General features: G+C 43.0%; 2 protein-coding genes across 4 annotated transcripts in view; both read left to right on the top strand.

The window, feature by feature from the left end:
* mypn (myopalladin) overlaps positions 1-13238 on the top strand; it is a 16462-nt gene extending 3224 nt beyond the window's left edge. Inside the window, exons 3-20 of one of the 3 annotated variants that reach the window (XM_031840713.1) lie at positions 2479-2654; positions 2750-2801; positions 2895-3342; positions 3428-3502; positions 3584-3725; positions 4927-5043; positions 5132-5894; positions 6487-7539; positions 7626-7758; positions 8369-8446; positions 9839-10060; positions 10157-10306; positions 10391-10464; positions 10693-10819; positions 10900-11107; positions 11227-11392; positions 11511-11644; positions 11736-13238. In XM_031840713.1, coding sequence (XP_031696573.1) covers positions 2479-2654; positions 2750-2801; positions 2895-3342; positions 3428-3502; positions 3584-3725; positions 4927-5043; positions 5132-5894; positions 6487-7539; positions 7626-7758; positions 8369-8446; positions 9839-10060; positions 10157-10306; positions 10391-10464; positions 10693-10819; positions 10900-11107; positions 11227-11392; positions 11511-11644; positions 11736-11914 — 4297 coding nt within the window. In that variant the 3' untranslated portion in view covers positions 11915-13238. Of the gene's footprint in view, positions 1-2478; positions 2655-2749; positions 2802-2894; positions 3343-3427; positions 3503-3583; positions 3726-4926; positions 5044-5131; positions 5895-6486; positions 7540-7625; positions 7759-8368; positions 8447-9838; positions 10061-10156; positions 10307-10390; positions 10501-10692; positions 10820-10899; positions 11108-11226; positions 11393-11510; positions 11645-11735 lie in introns of those variants that run through there. The other 2 variants (XM_031840720.1, XM_031840727.1) reach the window with 2 other exon arrangements.
* Positions 13239-16802: 3564 nt separating this feature from the next.
* atoh7 (atonal bHLH transcription factor 7) lies at positions 16803-17234 on the top strand. Its single transcript, XM_031872781.1, has one exon. The coding sequence runs from the start codon at positions 16803-16805 to the stop codon at positions 17232-17234; it is 432 nt and encodes a 143-aa protein (XP_031728641.1).
* Positions 17235-18219: the final 985 nt, after the last annotated feature.

The following is an 18219-nucleotide window of genomic DNA, read 5'->3' as shown; positions in this document are numbered from 1 at the left end:
TGTGTGTGTGTGTGTGTGTGTGTGTGTGTGTGTGTGTGTGTGTGTGTTTGCTGGTGGTCAGAGTAATGTCGGGGACAAAGGGGAATCACATTTGTCTCTGTGTCATTCTTAAGAAGAAACCCATCAAATTCTAATGAGGGTCTCACTCTAATCAAGAACATTTAAAATGGGCCGAAATGGGAGAGAAATGTACAGCTCTCATTGTATTCAGTTGGTATCAGAGTAAAGCAGAGGACATTTTGAAGACTAACAAGAAACTCTGGCTGGACCTGGACCTGAAAACAAAGCCTGAACTGAAGCTGAGGTTTTAAGGGGCAACAGGCTTGTTTGTCGTACTGAACATTGTTGAGCCACCAACATATATACGTGTCCGGGGAGAATGTAGCTCTCTGCCATTTTTAGACCGGACTGCCACTGTGAGCTGTAGTCGCATCTGATAATGGAACCGTCTGAGCTCTTGACAGAAGCATGAGGAGTTTGGTAAGATGATGATTTGTACTGTTATTGCTTCACCACATCTATTTATACGGTTTGTTTTTGGTCTCAGTGTCTTACAAACGTACAAGTCTTGAGGATTTGAGTTCTGTTTCAGTGGTTTCTACTCTAAAAAAATGTGACGTCCTCAGCATGGTGTTCAAGCCTGGCTTTTATTTGACATATTCTATTAAGATAAAGCTCGTCATTGACTCTTGTGTGATGCGTGTGTTTGTTCCTCCTGCCCCCCTGCAGCTACTGGGTTACTAACTATGACTCAAATGAGTCAAAATAGAGTTGTCAGGTTCGTATTTCCCATCCGTTTGCAGTGGTGTTCTGTCTCTGGTGTGTCAGGGTTTATAGCATTGTGTGTGTGTACTGAGTCTATGTTTAGCATTATGCATATGTGATTAGGTCAGCCAGTCAGAGCTCCCATGGCTCCAACGGGGAATCTCCTCCCTGGTTCTGAAGTCCAGAGGGAAAATAGCCCTGACAGGTGCAGTGAGCGGGGTCTGTCTGTGCCACCTCCTCTACTACTCACGCTTTCAATTTAGACCCTTACGCATTTGAAATGACATGGCTCACCACAGGCAGCACATTGACAGCCCACTCCTGAGCGTCTAGCATAATTGTGTAATTGCCTGCGTAGTTATTTGAAAAAAAAAGTGTTTCATATACTGTATGTGATCCGTGAGCCTGGTGAAAGCCCTGGAAAAGATTTATGGTGATGTGATGACGTCTTGCCAGCGAGTCACACATCACCTCATTCCTGTATGTTTATTGGCTGGATTTTATAAAGCACCGAGACCTCTTCTGCTCGAAATAGATTAGCTTTGACGTCGAGGCTGCTGCATTATGTTGCTGGTCAGGACAGGGGATATTCTGGGCACACTATTATAGTTTTACAATGAATAAATAGACTGTTGCCAACTGCAACTCCAATGTACTGGATGCTACTTAGTAGGACTAATGCCTGGTCGGTAATGTTAGCCAGTTAGAAAGTTTTTCTTGTCATAAATCCCATTTTAACATGATTTCTGCCCATTTATTCATGATTTGACAGCATGAAATTATAGATTACAACACTGATTATTGGCTATAGGACGCTGACCTGATATAACCTGGTTTGCGTCCAACCAGAGACCTTTGTTGCATGTCATCCTCGTCTTTCACCACATCAATAAAGGCAACAGAAAAAAATTAAGAAAACGCCAGATTTGAGAATTAGGTGCCCACACTTTTCATTAAACACTCGTCTTCATAACATCAACAGTTCATTGGAGCAGCCTCATGGTGCTCTGGCTATGCTTCTTGTCTTACAGGGAAAGGGATAGGGCTTGCTCATCAAAACAGTTTTCTCTTGGTCTGCATAACGCTGCTGGATGGCAACAAGCCAGGGGCACTATTAGGGAACTGGGAAAGACATCACATGGTACCGGCCTCATAGAAATGGTGTCAGAATGTGAAAAGATAGGGTTTAAAATAATAAAGCAAGAGTAGGAATGTCCAACTGAATCAATAGTTAGTTCATATGACAATATCACTGAAGTGTAAAATAAGTGGAGTACTTGCTGGAAACAGCTCAAGTAAAGTTACAGTACAGATTGTACATACGGTGTGAACATGGCAGTAACCATTTCATTCAAACATACACTACCATTTGCACTAAGGCTCACCACGCTTGTCCCGTAGTCATACTTATCCACTTCTGACCAACATGTATGGAGTGGTGATAATATCTATTTAAAGTAATTGAATGTGCAGAATATTGATTAAAGCACATTATTGACGACCTGTGAGGGTTCATGTTTACTGTCAGTGTTTCTCATCCAAACCCGCTGTAACCTCGAGGTCTAACAAACGTGTAGGGTGCAATTTACCCAAAAGGGGATGTTCTCCAACATACATGCTTTTAAAAATAACAGAAAATCCTATAATATAAATGTGGAAGTGGAAGAATGTGGAATTGCACTGAGCAGTTTGGGTGCGTATGCTTAATTACAGGTGGTTTTGTGAGGGCAAGGAGCTGGAGAACAGCCCTGACATTCAGACCATCACCGACGGCGAGCTGCACTCTCTGATCATCACAGAGGCCTTCGAGGAAGACACCGGACGTTACTCTTGCTTTGCATCGAATTTCTATGGCACCGACTCAACATCAGCGGAGATCTATGTCGAAGGTGATTCTTACGGTTCTTTGTTACCGACGCTTTTACGGTTCAGTTACACGCTGTCAGTGACAGAGTTGTGTGCGCTTGTTTGTTCAAACCAACAGGTGCCTCCTCTACGGACTCTGAGGGGGAACAGCACCTTGAACATGAAGCCCAGTGAGTTTTTACCACATTGTCACTCTGATAAAAACAATAACTGATGTGGTTCTTCCATAAGCTGTTCCTTTCCTCCCTCTGTGATTTTCAAAGGCTGCAGAAGAAATCTTCACCTCCACCATCGAGCCAAACTCTCTCTGTAGAAGGGGAAGACTCTCCGTCATCCCAACCTGCAGCAGCCACTGAGGAGCCAGATGAGCAGTTCTCCTCTCCAACAACTAACCAAATAATCCCAGAACCTCTTCTAACAGTATGGACATCGGCCACCGTTCTTTCAGTCCCAGAGTCGTCTAAAATATCTGTGGCATCCACAGCTCACTCTGCTCAGGAGGAGGCGACAGTGTCACCTGTGCAGGTGTTTCCTACTTTGCCCCCTGGTGATACAGAGCTTTCAGAAGCCCAGGAGGCGTCGACATCTGTCACAGCAACACCACCGCCATTGCAGACAGCTGCATCGATAGCTGCGTCACTGCCTTTGAACGCAGTGGCCTCGTCCGCACTGCCTGTCCTATCTGCTCCAACACAAACACCCCAACCTGAGGTAAAAGATTCCTTCCTAATTATTCTCAAATGACTGTTTTTGTATATTTGAATGAACACGTCCTCTGTGTGTTTTTTATCTTCAGAGTCAAACCTCCATCCACAACTATCCACAAGGGTTGAACGGCCAACCCATCATGGCTGCCCCTGTATTCACAAAGGTAAAGTCATTCTCAACAGAATTTTTACTGCTACTTTTATGCATTTATTGAGGTAACATTCACATTGTCTTGTCCCACCAGAGCCTGCAGGACCTCCTTGCGTCAGAAGGCCAGCTGGTGGTGCTAGAGTGCCGTGTGAAAGGGGTACCGTCACCTCGAGTGGACTGGTACAGAGAGGGCAAAACCATAGAGGACTCTCCTGACTTCAGGATCCTGCAGAACAGTAAGCTCCTCTGCTGCCCCACTACTGCCGTACTATTGGACTTGCTAATGTGCTTTAATTATCTTTAAGAGCGCTGTGTCTGCGGATTGTGTGCCAGATTTGACAGGCCTTGTTTCATAAAGAATAGGAGTTTTTCGAATAATTTATTAATTAAGATTTAAAAACTTAATTGCATCTTAAACAAGTTCAGTTTAATTTAATATATTTATGTAATGTGAGTTTTGTGTTTCTTAAAAACCTTGGCATGCAGACAAAAAATTAAAATAACAGTGATGCCACAATAAAAACATAAATCTCCAAATTGCCTGATTTAATGAAAGAGATTACTTTTAGTGCTTTAATAACTACACTGTGCTTTAAAACGCTGTTAGTGTACTGTATGTCAATTATATATCCATATTGCCGTAAGACATTAAAACATAAAGTCCTTTGTAAAAAATAAAATCCTGTCGAATGCAGGGAATATTATTGAGCCTAAACGCTGAAAAATATTGATATTGCTGTAAAATATTTTCAGGTTACAAATGTGTTTACGTGCAGAAATCTTGTGTAAATACTGTAAATGGTAACATCTCATAATACAGTGTTACAGTGTGGGATTTAGCAGCATAAATATACAAAATGTATTTCTCAGAGAAAATTAAAAAGAAAGGTCATCTTGCATCAACTGATTGTGGAATGTGATCAGTGATAATAATGACTCAGAGAAGTGCTACATATTGTTAAACCATAACTTGTATCACATTTTCACAATGATTTTGGTGCTTGTTTCCATTTCAGAGCCCAGATCTCCAGCTGAATCAGGCACATATTAAATTGAACTGTTGACTGCACCATAGCAGCGGCCTATCTGTATATGATGCTGCAGTGTGTACATATTAATCTGCTCAAGTGTTTATAGTCCTTGGCGAAGGCTGCTGCTGTTCTTCTTGTACATAAGCCAGGGCTGCTTTTCCCTGGACCATATAAGGTAGTCTCTCATCCTGTGTCAAACCACTTCAAGCTGCTGTAGCTGCAGATAGACTCTCAGCCCCAGTGACACAAAGAAGCATCACTGCTGGGCATCTGAAACACAAGTCCTGTATCTTTCCTCAGTCTATTAGGACTCTCTAGCTGAGAAGTTAATATAATGCAGTTATACCACACAAACTTGATTATGTGAGTATCACTTCTTTTTTCTTTTTTTTTTTTTTACTTCAAGAGGGAATATGCACTCTGGTCATTGCTGAGGTATTTCCTGAAGATTCAGGGATGTTTACTTGCACAGCAAGCAACAACTATGGAACTGTGTCCAGCGCTGCGACTCTAAGGGTCAAAGGTAACCCTCCTGTTTCACTTTTAGCTATCTTGTATTCTTATGAAAGAGCATGGAAAATACTGATATGTATCTGTCTGATTCTCATCAGGCAATGGCAACAACAGCAACCACGTGAGGCCTTTTAGCAGTTTGACGGTGAAGTCTAATCAAATCCAAGAACCTTCATCAGCTCCCGCTGTAATCCCTCAACCAGAGGCTACTGTGACCAACAGCATCAAGCCCCACTCCAGCACCATTCGCCTAGACCCGCTCGTCTCTAGCACCTTACGTCTGGACCCCTTGAGCACCAGCACCCTCCGTCTTGACCCCAATGGCTCCAGCATGTTGCGCCCAGACCCCTTCCGCACCAGTCTACACAGTCTGGAACCCTCCAGCCTGAGCAGCGGCTCCTGCCTCAGCTCTCGCAGCACCAGCACCCCAAACCGAGATCCTCCCTGTCTCCACCAGAACCCTCCTGGAACCAGTGGACCACGTCCAGAACCACAGGTGCTCTCATACCCAAAACCCTTCACTTCTCAATTTGCGGTTGAGACTTCAGCTGAGCAGGAAGTGCCCCTACCTTCGGTGACATCACCTGACACGAGTCCCAAAGTCAAGGGGACCCCAAACCATCAGAATGGGAGCCTCATTGTGGTGCCCCTCCCTGATCCCCCTCCTAACTCCTGCCTAAAGACAGGCGCCCAGACGAACCACAAAGACTCACGCTCCGTCTCCAGGGTCGGCCTGCGTGTGCACTTCAAACTGCCTGAGGAAGAGGAGGATGAACAGAGTGACTCATCCAGTCAGTTAGATGATGACGACACCATGTCAATCAACAAAGAACCCCCACCAGTGCTGGCGAAACCCAAACTGTGAGTAGAGCAAATAAAAAAACAAGTATAAGCACATGAGTCTCATTTCGGGTGGGAGGTTCCTCCTCCTCTAGCTCAACTAGCAGCTGTAGTCAGTTGCAATTCACAATTGAATGCATGCAGACTTCAAATGTGGACTTTCCGGCTTTCTAAAACAAAGGATGGCATTTTCTATTTGTAAGTGCACCTCTATGTATTTATGTTCCTCTAATATTTGTAATAATGCTATAATTTAAATATTTTATGCTTTAATGAGCTGTTTACTGCTGTCTTTGCTTAAAACACAAATGACAATTTGTCCTGTATTGTTTCATTTTTAAAACATTGTAGCAATTTGATAAAAAAAAACAAAGAGTGTCTCCTGTTTAGAATGAAAGCTGAAAGAGCTTGGACGGTGTTTTGTTTGTAGACTACTTGTTGGTAGCCCATAAAAGGGCAGAGTATTCTTCATGCCGACTTTGGCTCGTTCCAGCTGGGGTTTACAGCGTGGACTTAATTTATGAGAGCAGTGCACTGAGCTGCTCTCATTTTCACCATGTATAGTGTCATTTTTTGGAAGGTTTTTTTATTTTAGTTTTGCTTTGATCAACAGGGACCCAGTCCAGCTCCGGCTGCTGCACAACCAGGTCCTTATGGAGCAGCAGCAGGAGACGGAACCTGAGACCCAAACCCACACCCAGCCGCAGTCCCACAGCCAATTACAGATCCAGATCCAGCCCGAGGTCCAAAGCTCCAATGAAGGTCCGCTGTGGTCCCCCAGAATGCACCTTGAACCCCATCCGCCACCTTTCCAGCCCATCCTCAACACCACGTCGCCCCCGCAGCAGACGCCCCACTCTGCACCTCCGCTGACCACCGCTCCCCCTGTTCCCTCTCTAAGCTCTGCTCCAGCACTCAACACCACCTTTTCACCTCTTCTCAATGCTTCTGCTTCCCTGGTGACCTCTCCTCCACCTGCCGCACAGCTGAAAACATTCCCCCCTTTCAGCGTAGCTCCTGTAACCCAGATGAACACCATCCATGCCTCCCACCTCAACCTCTCCCCTGCAGCTCTTGCCAGAACTGCACATACACCCCAATTTTACCCTCCTCCTGCACCGAAGCTTAGTACTGCCCTTCCAGGTCCGGCCTCAGCCTTACAGCAGATCATATCTCCTGCTCCGCTACTGAGAAGCACCCACGCCTCCCTCATGAACCTCACCGCCACCTCCCACACCTTCAACTATGCCCGGCCAAAAGAGTTCATAGCTGCTCAGGCCTTCTCACCGGTCAGGAGTCCTTCTCCGACAGAATCACCGGTCCCTCTGCTCCAAGAGCTGGCCGCTGAGCTCAACTCCTCCGCAGCCAGCTCCCCTACTCTCCCACCATTCTCCCCACCACCCATGTTCTTCCCCACGAGGGTGCTCAAGTCTCCCACCAGCCCTCCCTCCATCGTGTCCTCACCCTTACCGGTGTCGGCGGCATTCCTGAACAGCCTGTTCGCCATGAGAGCCCAGTCGCCTCCCCAGGCCTCCTCTCCCACGTCCAGCAGCTCCACCCCAAGCCCCATTCAAAACCCAGTGGCGTTCCTGAGCTCCGTCCTGCCGTCCCTGACCCCGAGTCAGCCCACCAACTCAATGGGCCTGCCCAAGGGAGCTCCTTTAAGGTACACCCTCTCTGACGGAGTACGATGCTCATGAGAGTGGTGAACTGTCGCACGCTATAATACACTTTTCCCTTCTGTCTTCTCAGGCCAAAAAAGAGCGTACCAAAGATGCGCCTCCCGTCGATGGAGGACAACCGAGAAAGCAAAGTAATTCTGCTCCAAGATATTGAGAATAAGCTTCGATTTAAAGACGACGCTCCACATTTCACACATCAACAGGTACTAAGTAGTCTCCAGCTCTGCTTGATTTCTCCTTTTTTGAATGCTTCAATGGCAGTGATCTGGTGGTGAATAAATAAATGGAAACTACGAGAGAAATTTTCTCTGAACTATCTTCAAATTGAAAGTGGATTTCAGCCTCCATCACATCCTTGCTCATAAATATCAATAAATTATCTGTTTGTTGACATGTAGGTATGTGATCGTTAAATGTTAAGGAAGCAACTGTTTTAAACTTTTAGGAATGAAGTTATGTAGTTACTGTATATTAACCAATGACTGCGCTGTATTCTCACTTGTCTCCAGGTTTCTACTTATGAATTCATTTTGAGATTCATATTTAAAAAGATAATAAAAGACAGATATCTTAAAATGTAAAATGATAAAGGGACATAAAATCGCTCAGATTGACTCAGAGGCAATGAGGAACTGGCTTCATTTCAACGGAGCATCAGCCATCATTCCCTCCAGTTATTCATTGTTGTGTGTCCATGTAGCGTAACAACATACGCACGCTATTAACAATTAGCTTGTGTGTTATTCCATCAGTAGGTCCTATATGTTTGTGTGTAGAGTATGTGTGTCTTCATCCATCCCTATCCTCTCATAGAAGCTGAGTAATGAGGGGGAAACAGCGAGCAGACCCCTTGGACCAAACATTCCTGCTACTGTCATTAACTATGATGAGGTACAAGGATCTTCCCGTCCCAACCACTGGTTTGCTCAAGGCTTTATGGGTTATTAAAATGTTTCAGGCCGAGATCAAGAAACGTCATTGTCTAAATATCATGGATATCTCTAACAAGCATTCCAGCTTCTGTACTAATATATAACCTGCATTCAGTGCTGGGGAGTGATGAACTATGTAGTAGTTTAAAGGGACAGTTCACCCCAAAATCAAAAATACATATTTTTCCTCTGTAGTGCTGTTTATCAATTTATTTATTAGATTGTTTTGGTGTGAGTTGCCTAGTTTTGGAGATATCAACTGTAGAGATGTCTGCTTTCATGAGAGGAAATGAATGATTTTTGTTTTGTTTTATTGAACAATTGCTTCTCTAGTGTAACTAAACCCCTTTGATCTGTCCTCCTGACCCTTTTTTCTTTCAATGCGTTTGTCAGGCAGCCACCAACACACACTTGACCTTTCACCTTTGTGTAGTGCCTGCCTGCAAGTGCAAAACAACAAGCCCATTTTTTAAGACCAGTGCTTAAGCCAGTCAAATAGTCTAAAAAGTTAAATATTTATGACCTGTGAACAAGTGCTTGCGTGTGAGTTTTTGTACCGTATTTAGTTATAATTTACTTGTCAATTAGATTTTTTTTTTTTCTTTTTTAGTTTGAACTACTTTTTCTAAGTTGCTTTAAATAACCCGGGTAGCTTTGCTGTAGTTCAACTTCTTGTAGTGTGAAGTAATTGGTAGCTTGCAAAGCTTTGCTTTCAAAGTAGCTTCCCCAACACTGCCTGCATTCATTAAGCCAATGAAATGGAACGACTCTACTGTTGTGTCGTGCTGTATTCTCCAGTTTTCAGTTATCTCATTTTACATTTTCCCCACTGAAGCCTGCAGCCCCTTTCCTCTGTTTGCATTTCAGATTTTCCCAAAAAAGCCAACATGACATAGTCCACTTTTTAAAAACAAAACCCTCAACTCACAAACCTGCATATTGCCCTTTCATTTTATACTCTTTAACAATCTCCTGCTAGTTTTGTCTTTCAACTCTGCAGTTCGCCTCTCGAGTTCATCTTCCTCTGTACTCTGTTTAACCTTCAACCCTATTTTGTTTTACCAACCAGAGATGATACCGCCAGACAGATGCCATGCCACTGCATGATAATCATCATCAACTGGCTTAAAGTGACAAAAATACCGTTTTGTTTAGAGATTTGAGTTATGTATTGTTACTTTAATACCACGGATGCTACACGTTAATAGATGCACGTTATCTCATGTTTCTGATTGTTGCATACTTCTCCAAGAGCATTTGTTGCAGTGTGTTAAGCTTTCATGTCCGAGACAGATGTAATGCAACCGTTGACTGTGGCGATTACTTTTATGTGGTGGATTTACTTTTCCAGCAGTACAAAGTGTCCAACTTCGAGCAGAGGCTAATGAGCGAGATCGAATTCCGTTTGGAGCGGACGCCGGTGGAGGAGTCGGACGATGAGGTGCAGCACGATGACGTCCCTACAGGAAGATGCATCGCGCCCATATTTGACAAGAAACTGAAGAACTTCAGAGCCATGGAAGGCGTGCCTGTCACTTTGTCATGTAAAGTAGTGGGAATCCCTTTCCCAAAGGTGAGAGGTCAAAAACTGTGCTGCACTAATGACAGCATGCTCTTGTCACTTTCATCCCTCAACTTTACCCTCCACATGTGCGTCTCTCATCATCAGGTTTACTGGTTCAAGGATGGCAAGCAGATCTTGAGGAAGAAAACCCATTACAAGAAGATAAGAGAGGGGGATGGGACCTGCGCTCTACATATAGAGTCCACGACCAATGACGACGACGGCAACTACACCATCATGGCAGCTAATCCACAGGTGATACCTCACACTTCCTGTTCATACTGTCAACGCCTTCTCACCTGCTACAAAATCTGATATTTGATATTTGATGACCATCAGGGACGAATAAGCTGCTCGGGTCATTTGATAGTCCAAACGGGACCTCCCCGACTGACACCTATTCACTCTCAGAGGTGAGCAGGACTGAGTGTGCAGTGTGGTCTGCAGAGGTAAGAAGAAGCCCTCTGCAGCATGAGGGACCAGCCAATTGATGACTTTCCTCCCTGACAATAGTGATATTTTGTGATTGTGTGTATCTAACATAAAATGCTAACATACTGTACATCACGATAAAGACCAATGTGGGTTAACGTCAAAGCGTGTATTCGGGCCCCACAACATGCTCTGTTTGCATTTCTCAGGGTGCGAGCCCGCATACAGGAAGTGGAAAGTGAGCAAACCCAGGAGCAATTTTTTCGGCCTCACTTCCACCAGCCTCCGGGGGACATGCTGGCTCATGAAGGAAGACTGTGTAGACTAGAGTGTAAGGTAGGCAGCAGGTCCTGGTGCATACTACAAAGATATTGAATTTTTGCCTTATTTTACTTTCCACGTTTTCTGTCCTACAGGTGAGCGGCCTCCCCAACCCGGAGCTCATGTGGTTGGTCAACGGGAGGCCAATCTATCCAGACCTTTACCACAAGATGGTGGTGCGGGAGAATGGCATCCATTCTCTGGTCATTGATCCCCTGACACAGAATGACGGCGGCACATACACGTGCATCGCCAGCAACAAAGCAGGGCAGAGCTCTTTTAGTCTCGAGCTCAAAGTTGTGGGTAAGGACTGGATGTGCTCAATGAAAAGGAATGAATTGCTCATACACAAGTCAGTTGAATAGCGTGATGTCCCATGCCCTGTTTGGAAGTTCATGTAATCTAAGTCATGTCCACTTCAGAGAAAGAGATGAAGCACCCTCCCCAGTTTGTGGAGAAGCTGCAGAACATGGGTATTCCTAATGGGACCCCAGTCAGGTTGGAGTGCCGGGTGGTGGGCATGCCCCCTCCCGTCATCTTCTGGAAGAAAGACAATGACACCATTCCTAAAACTAAGAACAGAATCAGGTCAGTAGGAGTTCTGAGCCTCTCTGTGTAGCTGTTTTAGTACAGTGTATTGCAACTTAATGGTTACAAAGATCTCTATTGGAACTGGAATGAATTCTCCACGATCTGTTTATTTCAGCATGACCCAGGATGCAACTGGATATGTGTGTCTCCTCATCCAGCCAACAACAAAAGACGACGCTGGCTGGTACACAGTGTCGGCAAAAAACGAGGCTGGAATTGTATCCTGCACCTGCAGGCTTGATATCTACGGTGAATATTCTGCACAGCTGTGTGACTATCAGCTTTATTAACAAATGTGCCTCATTTTGGTAGTAATACTAGCTATCTGCTGCGCCTTTAGCTCAGTGGCATCAGAGCATCCCTGCACCCATGAAAATGGCTCCACGTACGGGCAGCCGCTACGCAGCTCTGACGGGCCAGGGGCTCGACATCAAGTCGATTTTCCCTACGTCAGACACCAACCCCATCCTGTTCTCCAGCTCCCCTCCTGAAGTCATGCTGGAGAGCGAGGAGCTGTGACACTGCAGCACGGCAACCCTCCAGAGATCTCCCAGCACATGCTGAGGTCGAAACCGCGGAGGGCTAAAAGGAGAATGACGAGCAGATTTGCCATGTGATTTGTGTGATGCATTTTGAAGTGATACACTCAGAGTAGAATGGCAATGAATTATTGTGTTACAGCTATCAGCACTGATAGTGGGGTTTGTCACCATTCCTATTTACTCAAGTCATACGAAAGATGTGTTTCACATACAGAAAAACAGATTTGCAAAGTCTTAGCTCATGAGGTTGAATAGTGTTGCTCTGACCGGTTTGAATGACTCACGTTTGTTTTCTACATCATATTGAGCTACGATAGTGAGGGTGTTGCTGAATGTTGGTGAACATCTGTTCTTAATCGTTAGTCCTGTTCTCAAAGTGGTACAAGCACTGCTTATTGTTATTGCAAATAATATCTACCTGAACTGGTAGTAATAGTTTCTGTTAAAGTTTATATGAAATGTCTATAAATATAAACTTATTTATTAATAATCACCGGTAGTTTAGAGTATATAAATAGACATTTGAATCTGCCATTTAGAGCAGTTTATTTAAATGGCTCCAGCAAGATGGGATTCTTTCGACATTTACCGAGATCATTTCTTGATGTTCATCACTGGTTCATATTTTTGCACCATGTTTTTTTTTCCATGTGCATGCATGCCAATGGTTGATGATTGATGCAATATTGTATACACACTGTGTCTGCAGGCATAGTAATAATAAGATGCTGTTAGGTGACTGTCATTCATGGTTACTAGTTGAAACACAAAATATTTCTTCAAGTATGTTTGGCCTTCAGGTGATTTAATTCATCTTTATATGGACAACGATTTATCTCGATCGTATCTACAGTTGGAGACGCATTACCGGAGGAATGACTCGGATGAGACTCAACGCTCTTATTTTGTGGTAAGACAGACTGTTGGCTTTGCTTTGAAATGACACCAACAAGTCACACAGAGGTTATAATTGAACTTCTATCAGTCGGTTAATAAATATATTGAAGAAAAGCACATACTCAACTGATGTAAAGTTGCACTTTGTAAAATAGTTTTGTCCCTCTCAGAATAAAGTTATATTTATTCAAATGAGTGATATGTTTGCTTTGCTGGAACATGTGGGTATAATGCTGCATGCTGCTGAGAAAGCACCTGAAAGTTTAACTGGTGAAGTTATCTCATTTCTTCCCTCTTTAGATAGAGGTTAATGCAGGGACATCATTTTGATGTCAAAGATGGGGGAGGAGGTGCTGTGTCACAGACATGTACCTTTTTGCTATTACCAAGGACTCTTCCAGCTGAGTTACACACACAATAAAGGATTTCCAAAAAATAAAAATAAATGTCCATGAATGTGTTGAGTGGCTGTGCTTGTTTCAAATAACATGTAAAAAGAATAACACAGTTCAGCTATGCCATTATCTATGGCTATAGCTAACTTGAAGACATTTAGTAAGTGATATCCCAACATTATCCCACTATAAATATTTCTAACTTTACATTAGCTAACCAAATATAGATTGTCTGAGACATCACTCATATTCTTATTTTGAAAAAGATGTCTTGTGTTGTGCGTCTTCTGTAGCTTGGGAGGGTTTGGACATTGCTAACGTAACGTGAGGGGACGGGGAGCTGGAAGGGGACTGAGAGCTGGTGCTGTTTCTGCGTGGTGCTAGGTGCATGCAGAGTCTTCAGGTTGTTTTAATTTGAAGTTAGTTTTTTCGGACTAGTGAAGGGGTCCAATACTGCCTTCTGATAAAGTTGGGGGGACATGCCCCCTGTGTCCTCCACAGTAATGTATGCCCTTGGGTTGATGGATAGTTTGCTCTGACATTAATGTGGGTTAAAATCAAAATTTTTGCTGTCATTACTGAGAGCTTGTTGTGACCATGCTTCAATCGGAGCCCTATTAGCTTAAACTGATGCCAACTTCAAAACAATTAGGAAAGCTCTGAAGCCAATTAAGCATTGCTAATCAGTTCAAATATAGGGGAAGAGAGTTCAAATAGGCATAAAATTACATTCACCTTATGTGACCTAATTATACTCCGAGCCTCATCTGACCAGCTGCCAGGCCTACTTGTTAACTGAGTGCTGCGTGTGTTGCTAAGGAGTACATATCTGTGGGCTTTGAATGGGATGGGGTTTGGTTTTGAAAATCCAATATATTTATTTTTTTATATTTAATTAATTAGTCATAGCTCACTTATACTGAATCTTGCCATGATGTTTCAAATACTGTTTTACATTTTCTAATTGTTCTCACTTGATTACTGCAGTGTCGACACAATAATAACAGTAATCTTTTGAACCAGCAATAAAAGTTTCCACATTGGAAACCAAAAGTAGTGACACACTTGTGACGTGTTCATCTCTGCTCATTCAAATTTCCACTGCTCTTTTAAACTAATCCTGTGCTGATAATGAGATTTATCAAGTCAAACCACACATAGGCAGAGGGAATCTTTTCCTACACTTTCTCCTGTACTGAAACATACGCTTTGTGCCTTAATCTCTAGTTTCTCCATAAGGAAAACTGGATTTACGAGGGTACATGCTTCTGTCCCAGCAGACGGGTCACTCCTCAGTTGTGACATATGGCTTTTGACAGAGAGCATGGCTCAGCCACCAGTGCTCAGACAAGCCAATCATGTGAGTGGTTGTTAAAAAAAAAAAAAAGGGTGGAAGACACGGAAGGGCCGGGCCACGTCTGAGACGAGGCCCTCAGACAAGACAAGCAGCAGCTGGCAAACTACATCAATCTGTAATCAATGAACCAACTGGTAGATGGGATTATATGCCTAATTGCACAGCTAACCAGTCCATCCCAAAATGACCAGACAGCATCAGCTTGTGTCCATGACCCAATACCAGAGACGGGCATTATTCTAGGCCTCCGACAGTGATTAATCATTCATAACCTGCCTCTGCACCCAAGCTTTGAGTTCTGCACAGTGACAGGAGCCCACAAAGGAGGGCCCCAGAAAATAAAGCAGAATTCAGATTCTATTAAAGATTCGATTAAATCCCTGCTTTCAAATTTTACTTAAATTACAAGTACAGAAATATTACAACATATATTTAGGTATCAAAAGTGCAGAAATCTCCTTTTTACAGTGCAGAATTGTCACATATTACTAATATTGATGCATTGATGTGTAAATGAATGAAGATTGAACTAATTTGAACTAATTTGTGTATTGTTGGGTATTTTATAACTAGGAGCTCATTATTTTATATGTAAAGAAATCTTCACAATCTGCTCAATCTATGCATCTTTTCTCAGGCAAACACACAATTAAATGCGATTTAAAGCACAACTGAGAGATCGTTATGAGAATTTAAAGTAGAGTAAAACCTGAGTCTGATTAAAGTTGTTTTTTGTGTGGCTGCGTGCGCTAACAGTCAATAGTGTGTTTGCGTGTGTGTGTGTGGAACAGAGGAAGATATTCAGATCCATCCTCCTGAATTACACGATTCAATGTTGGCAGATGGGAAGGACAGACAGGCAAATTATTCTGTCCGTCCCATTTTTCTCGGACCACCACACAGATCAATTATTTATTTCACATGTGGTCCCAAGTACGAAAGGAACATTAATGCATCCCACATACTGTGATTCATTAAGACCACAGCACTGGAAAACACACTTTTTGACTGACGTACTTTATAATGTAAAAAGTAGAAGAACTTTTGGCTATTTCACATGTTCACAAAGTGCTCTCCAAATCTCAGATGGCACAGTAATCTGTGCACCATCTTGGTCCATATTGTTTGGGAGTTATAATCCCCCGATGTGCTGTTAAAATCCCTGAGGTTATGGGCCACACTTCCACTTCTGTTGCCTCAGGCTAATCTCAGATTATGGTTATTATCACGTGCAGACCAGTCACATGAGAAGTGAGACGGCACTTCTTGGTGGCATCTTGGCCGGAAGTCCATCAGGTTTTAATAAAACCTGATGGACCAAGATGCTTTCAAAGATTTCATATCTAGTTTTATAAATAAAGACACATGGCAGCTAAATATAACAATGGTTTAGTAACAAAGTTATTCAAATTTCCATACAAAAATCTTACATTTTAGAAGCAGAAAATATTTGAACTTGTAAAATATTGAATAGAAAACAATTAATTATACAATGACGTGAGATGTTTGCATATACGTAAAAGTAAAATTTAAGTACAGTGAATAGTAATTAGATAAAAATGACACTAGTGCTTTTATTGGCATTTTAGAAACATTTGTGTAGTTTAATATATTTGCTAATACCTGACAGTAATAACAATCCAAAATGTGTCAAAATGTTGTTTAATTCATATCTCAATTAAGAGTTCAGACCTTAAATGTTAATTGCTAGGTTTCTATTGACTCAGGAAATATTCACAATCTCTTAAAAGTTTGTGTGCACTATCTGCTGTGGTGAGTTGTGCTTCCAGATGGTAGACTTTTAGTGTTTGTGACACATGGCTCTGAGTGAAGCCACGGCCAGATAGCCCAGCCCAAGATAATTGGAATTTCATTAAGGTTTTGTTTGTGTGTGTGTGTGTGTGTGTGTGTGTGCGTGTGTGTGTGTGTGTGTGTGTGTGTATGTGTGTGTGTGTGTGTGTGTGAAGAGTGGGTGTGGGTGTTTATGTGTCTGCATGGGTGTGTTTCTCTATATACAATATTGAGGATGGGTGGTGGGGGTGGGGTTCAGGGACTCCACCTGCTGCCACCTGTTCATCTGCTCCATCTTATAAAAGCTGCTCCCGCACTGTCTCCGGGATCACAGACACCTTGGTCTCTACAAAGGACATACATCTTGGACATCAGCCAGGCGATAACAGAGGAGACCTCTGAGGAACCCCGAGGAACCCAACATCATGAAGTCCCGGCGACCCAGCTGCACCGACTCTGGATCCGAGTCCTCGGAACCAGACTCCAAGAGCCCAGAGAAATACGAGACCATCACGAGGCGACGGAATGCTGCCAATGCCAGAGAGAGGAAGAGGATGCAGGGTCTGAACACAGCCTTCGACTGCCTACGTAAAGTGGTCCCCCAGTGGGGCCAGGACAAAACACTGTCCAAGTATGAAACCCTGCAGATGGCCCTCAGCTACATCATGGCCCTCAACCGGATCCTGACAGACGCCAGGAGACACAACGCTCCTCACAGGCAGTGGCTGGACCTGCAGTTTGACTGCGTGCAGCCTGAAAATTACCCCTGCCTCGTGAGGTACGACTCTCCCACTGATCAGGACTACATCCACTCGTCGTTCACATATCCATTCGATGGCCACCAGGTCCACGCATAAACTGCTGCCATGTGGCAGATAATCAGTCATGTTGTTGGATGTGAGTGACAATGTGAATATTTCTCCTCTAATCCAGGAGAAAGTAAATACATTTGTATTGCATTATTTTCCTTCTTCATTATTTTCCAATTTTTGCAAGTGAACCCAGCAATGTTGAGCAGTTTTTTTGTTCAAAGTATAGCAATGACAAACATGTAGTGTGATTGTGATGACCACTAGATTGTACTGAAGATACAGGCAATGGTGTATTATTTGGTGTACTTTAAATCAAAAGTTACTTTGATATGGCCCTAAAATGTTGTGCAATGTTAAATGGATTCTGAGAAAATCTTTGTGGTCTTAGTTGCATAGTTAAAGTCAATATGTAACTATTTTTGTCGAAGTGTACGTACGTTTGTAGAGATGAAAAATTATAATTTTTCACACGCAGACCTCTATTTTGTTGAATTATAGTTTTTGATCAAAAAAATAAACTCTTTTGTATGAAAAATCCTTTCTCTTGATCTTGTGCAATTTTTAACTACACAAAGCTGATTCCTTGTCAAAATAATTATATTTTTATTTACTTTTGAATATTTTAAAAGCAATTATAACTGCAAAATATAAACCTGACATATTGAAAATAGTACATTTACTAAAAAGTACATTTTACCGCATGTGCATACTTTTTTCATTTCAATAAAAACATATTATCAACCCTCATGATCTCATTTGTCTTCTTTGTGTGGTAATACAACGTGAAACTAATAAAAGAAGGGTAGTCAAGGAGAAGAACTAATGTAAAGCACATCCTTTGTGTTGTGAGTGTCAAGTGCTCAGTGGGAGAAGCTCGTGTCTGCTGCACGGCCTTGTTCTGCACACTGGGGAATAAATCCTCCTTTTGTCCTGAGCTCCTGCGCTCTGAGATAAGACTGTTTTACGTCAATGGGGAACCAAAATATAAACATTTAAAACAGACTCAAGTTGGGGGGGGGGGGGGGGGGGG

Source organism: Anarrhichthys ocellatus, unplaced genomic scaffold (genome assembly GCF_004355925.1).
Source record: "Anarrhichthys ocellatus isolate YVR2014 unplaced genomic scaffold, GSC_Weel_1.0 scaffold3, whole genome shotgun sequence".
In the NCBI taxonomy this organism is placed as follows: domain Eukaryota; kingdom Metazoa; phylum Chordata; class Actinopteri; order Perciformes; family Anarhichadidae; genus Anarrhichthys; species Anarrhichthys ocellatus.
Note: the sequence above shows the minus strand (reverse complement) of the source record. Positions and strands in the feature narration are given on the sequence as shown.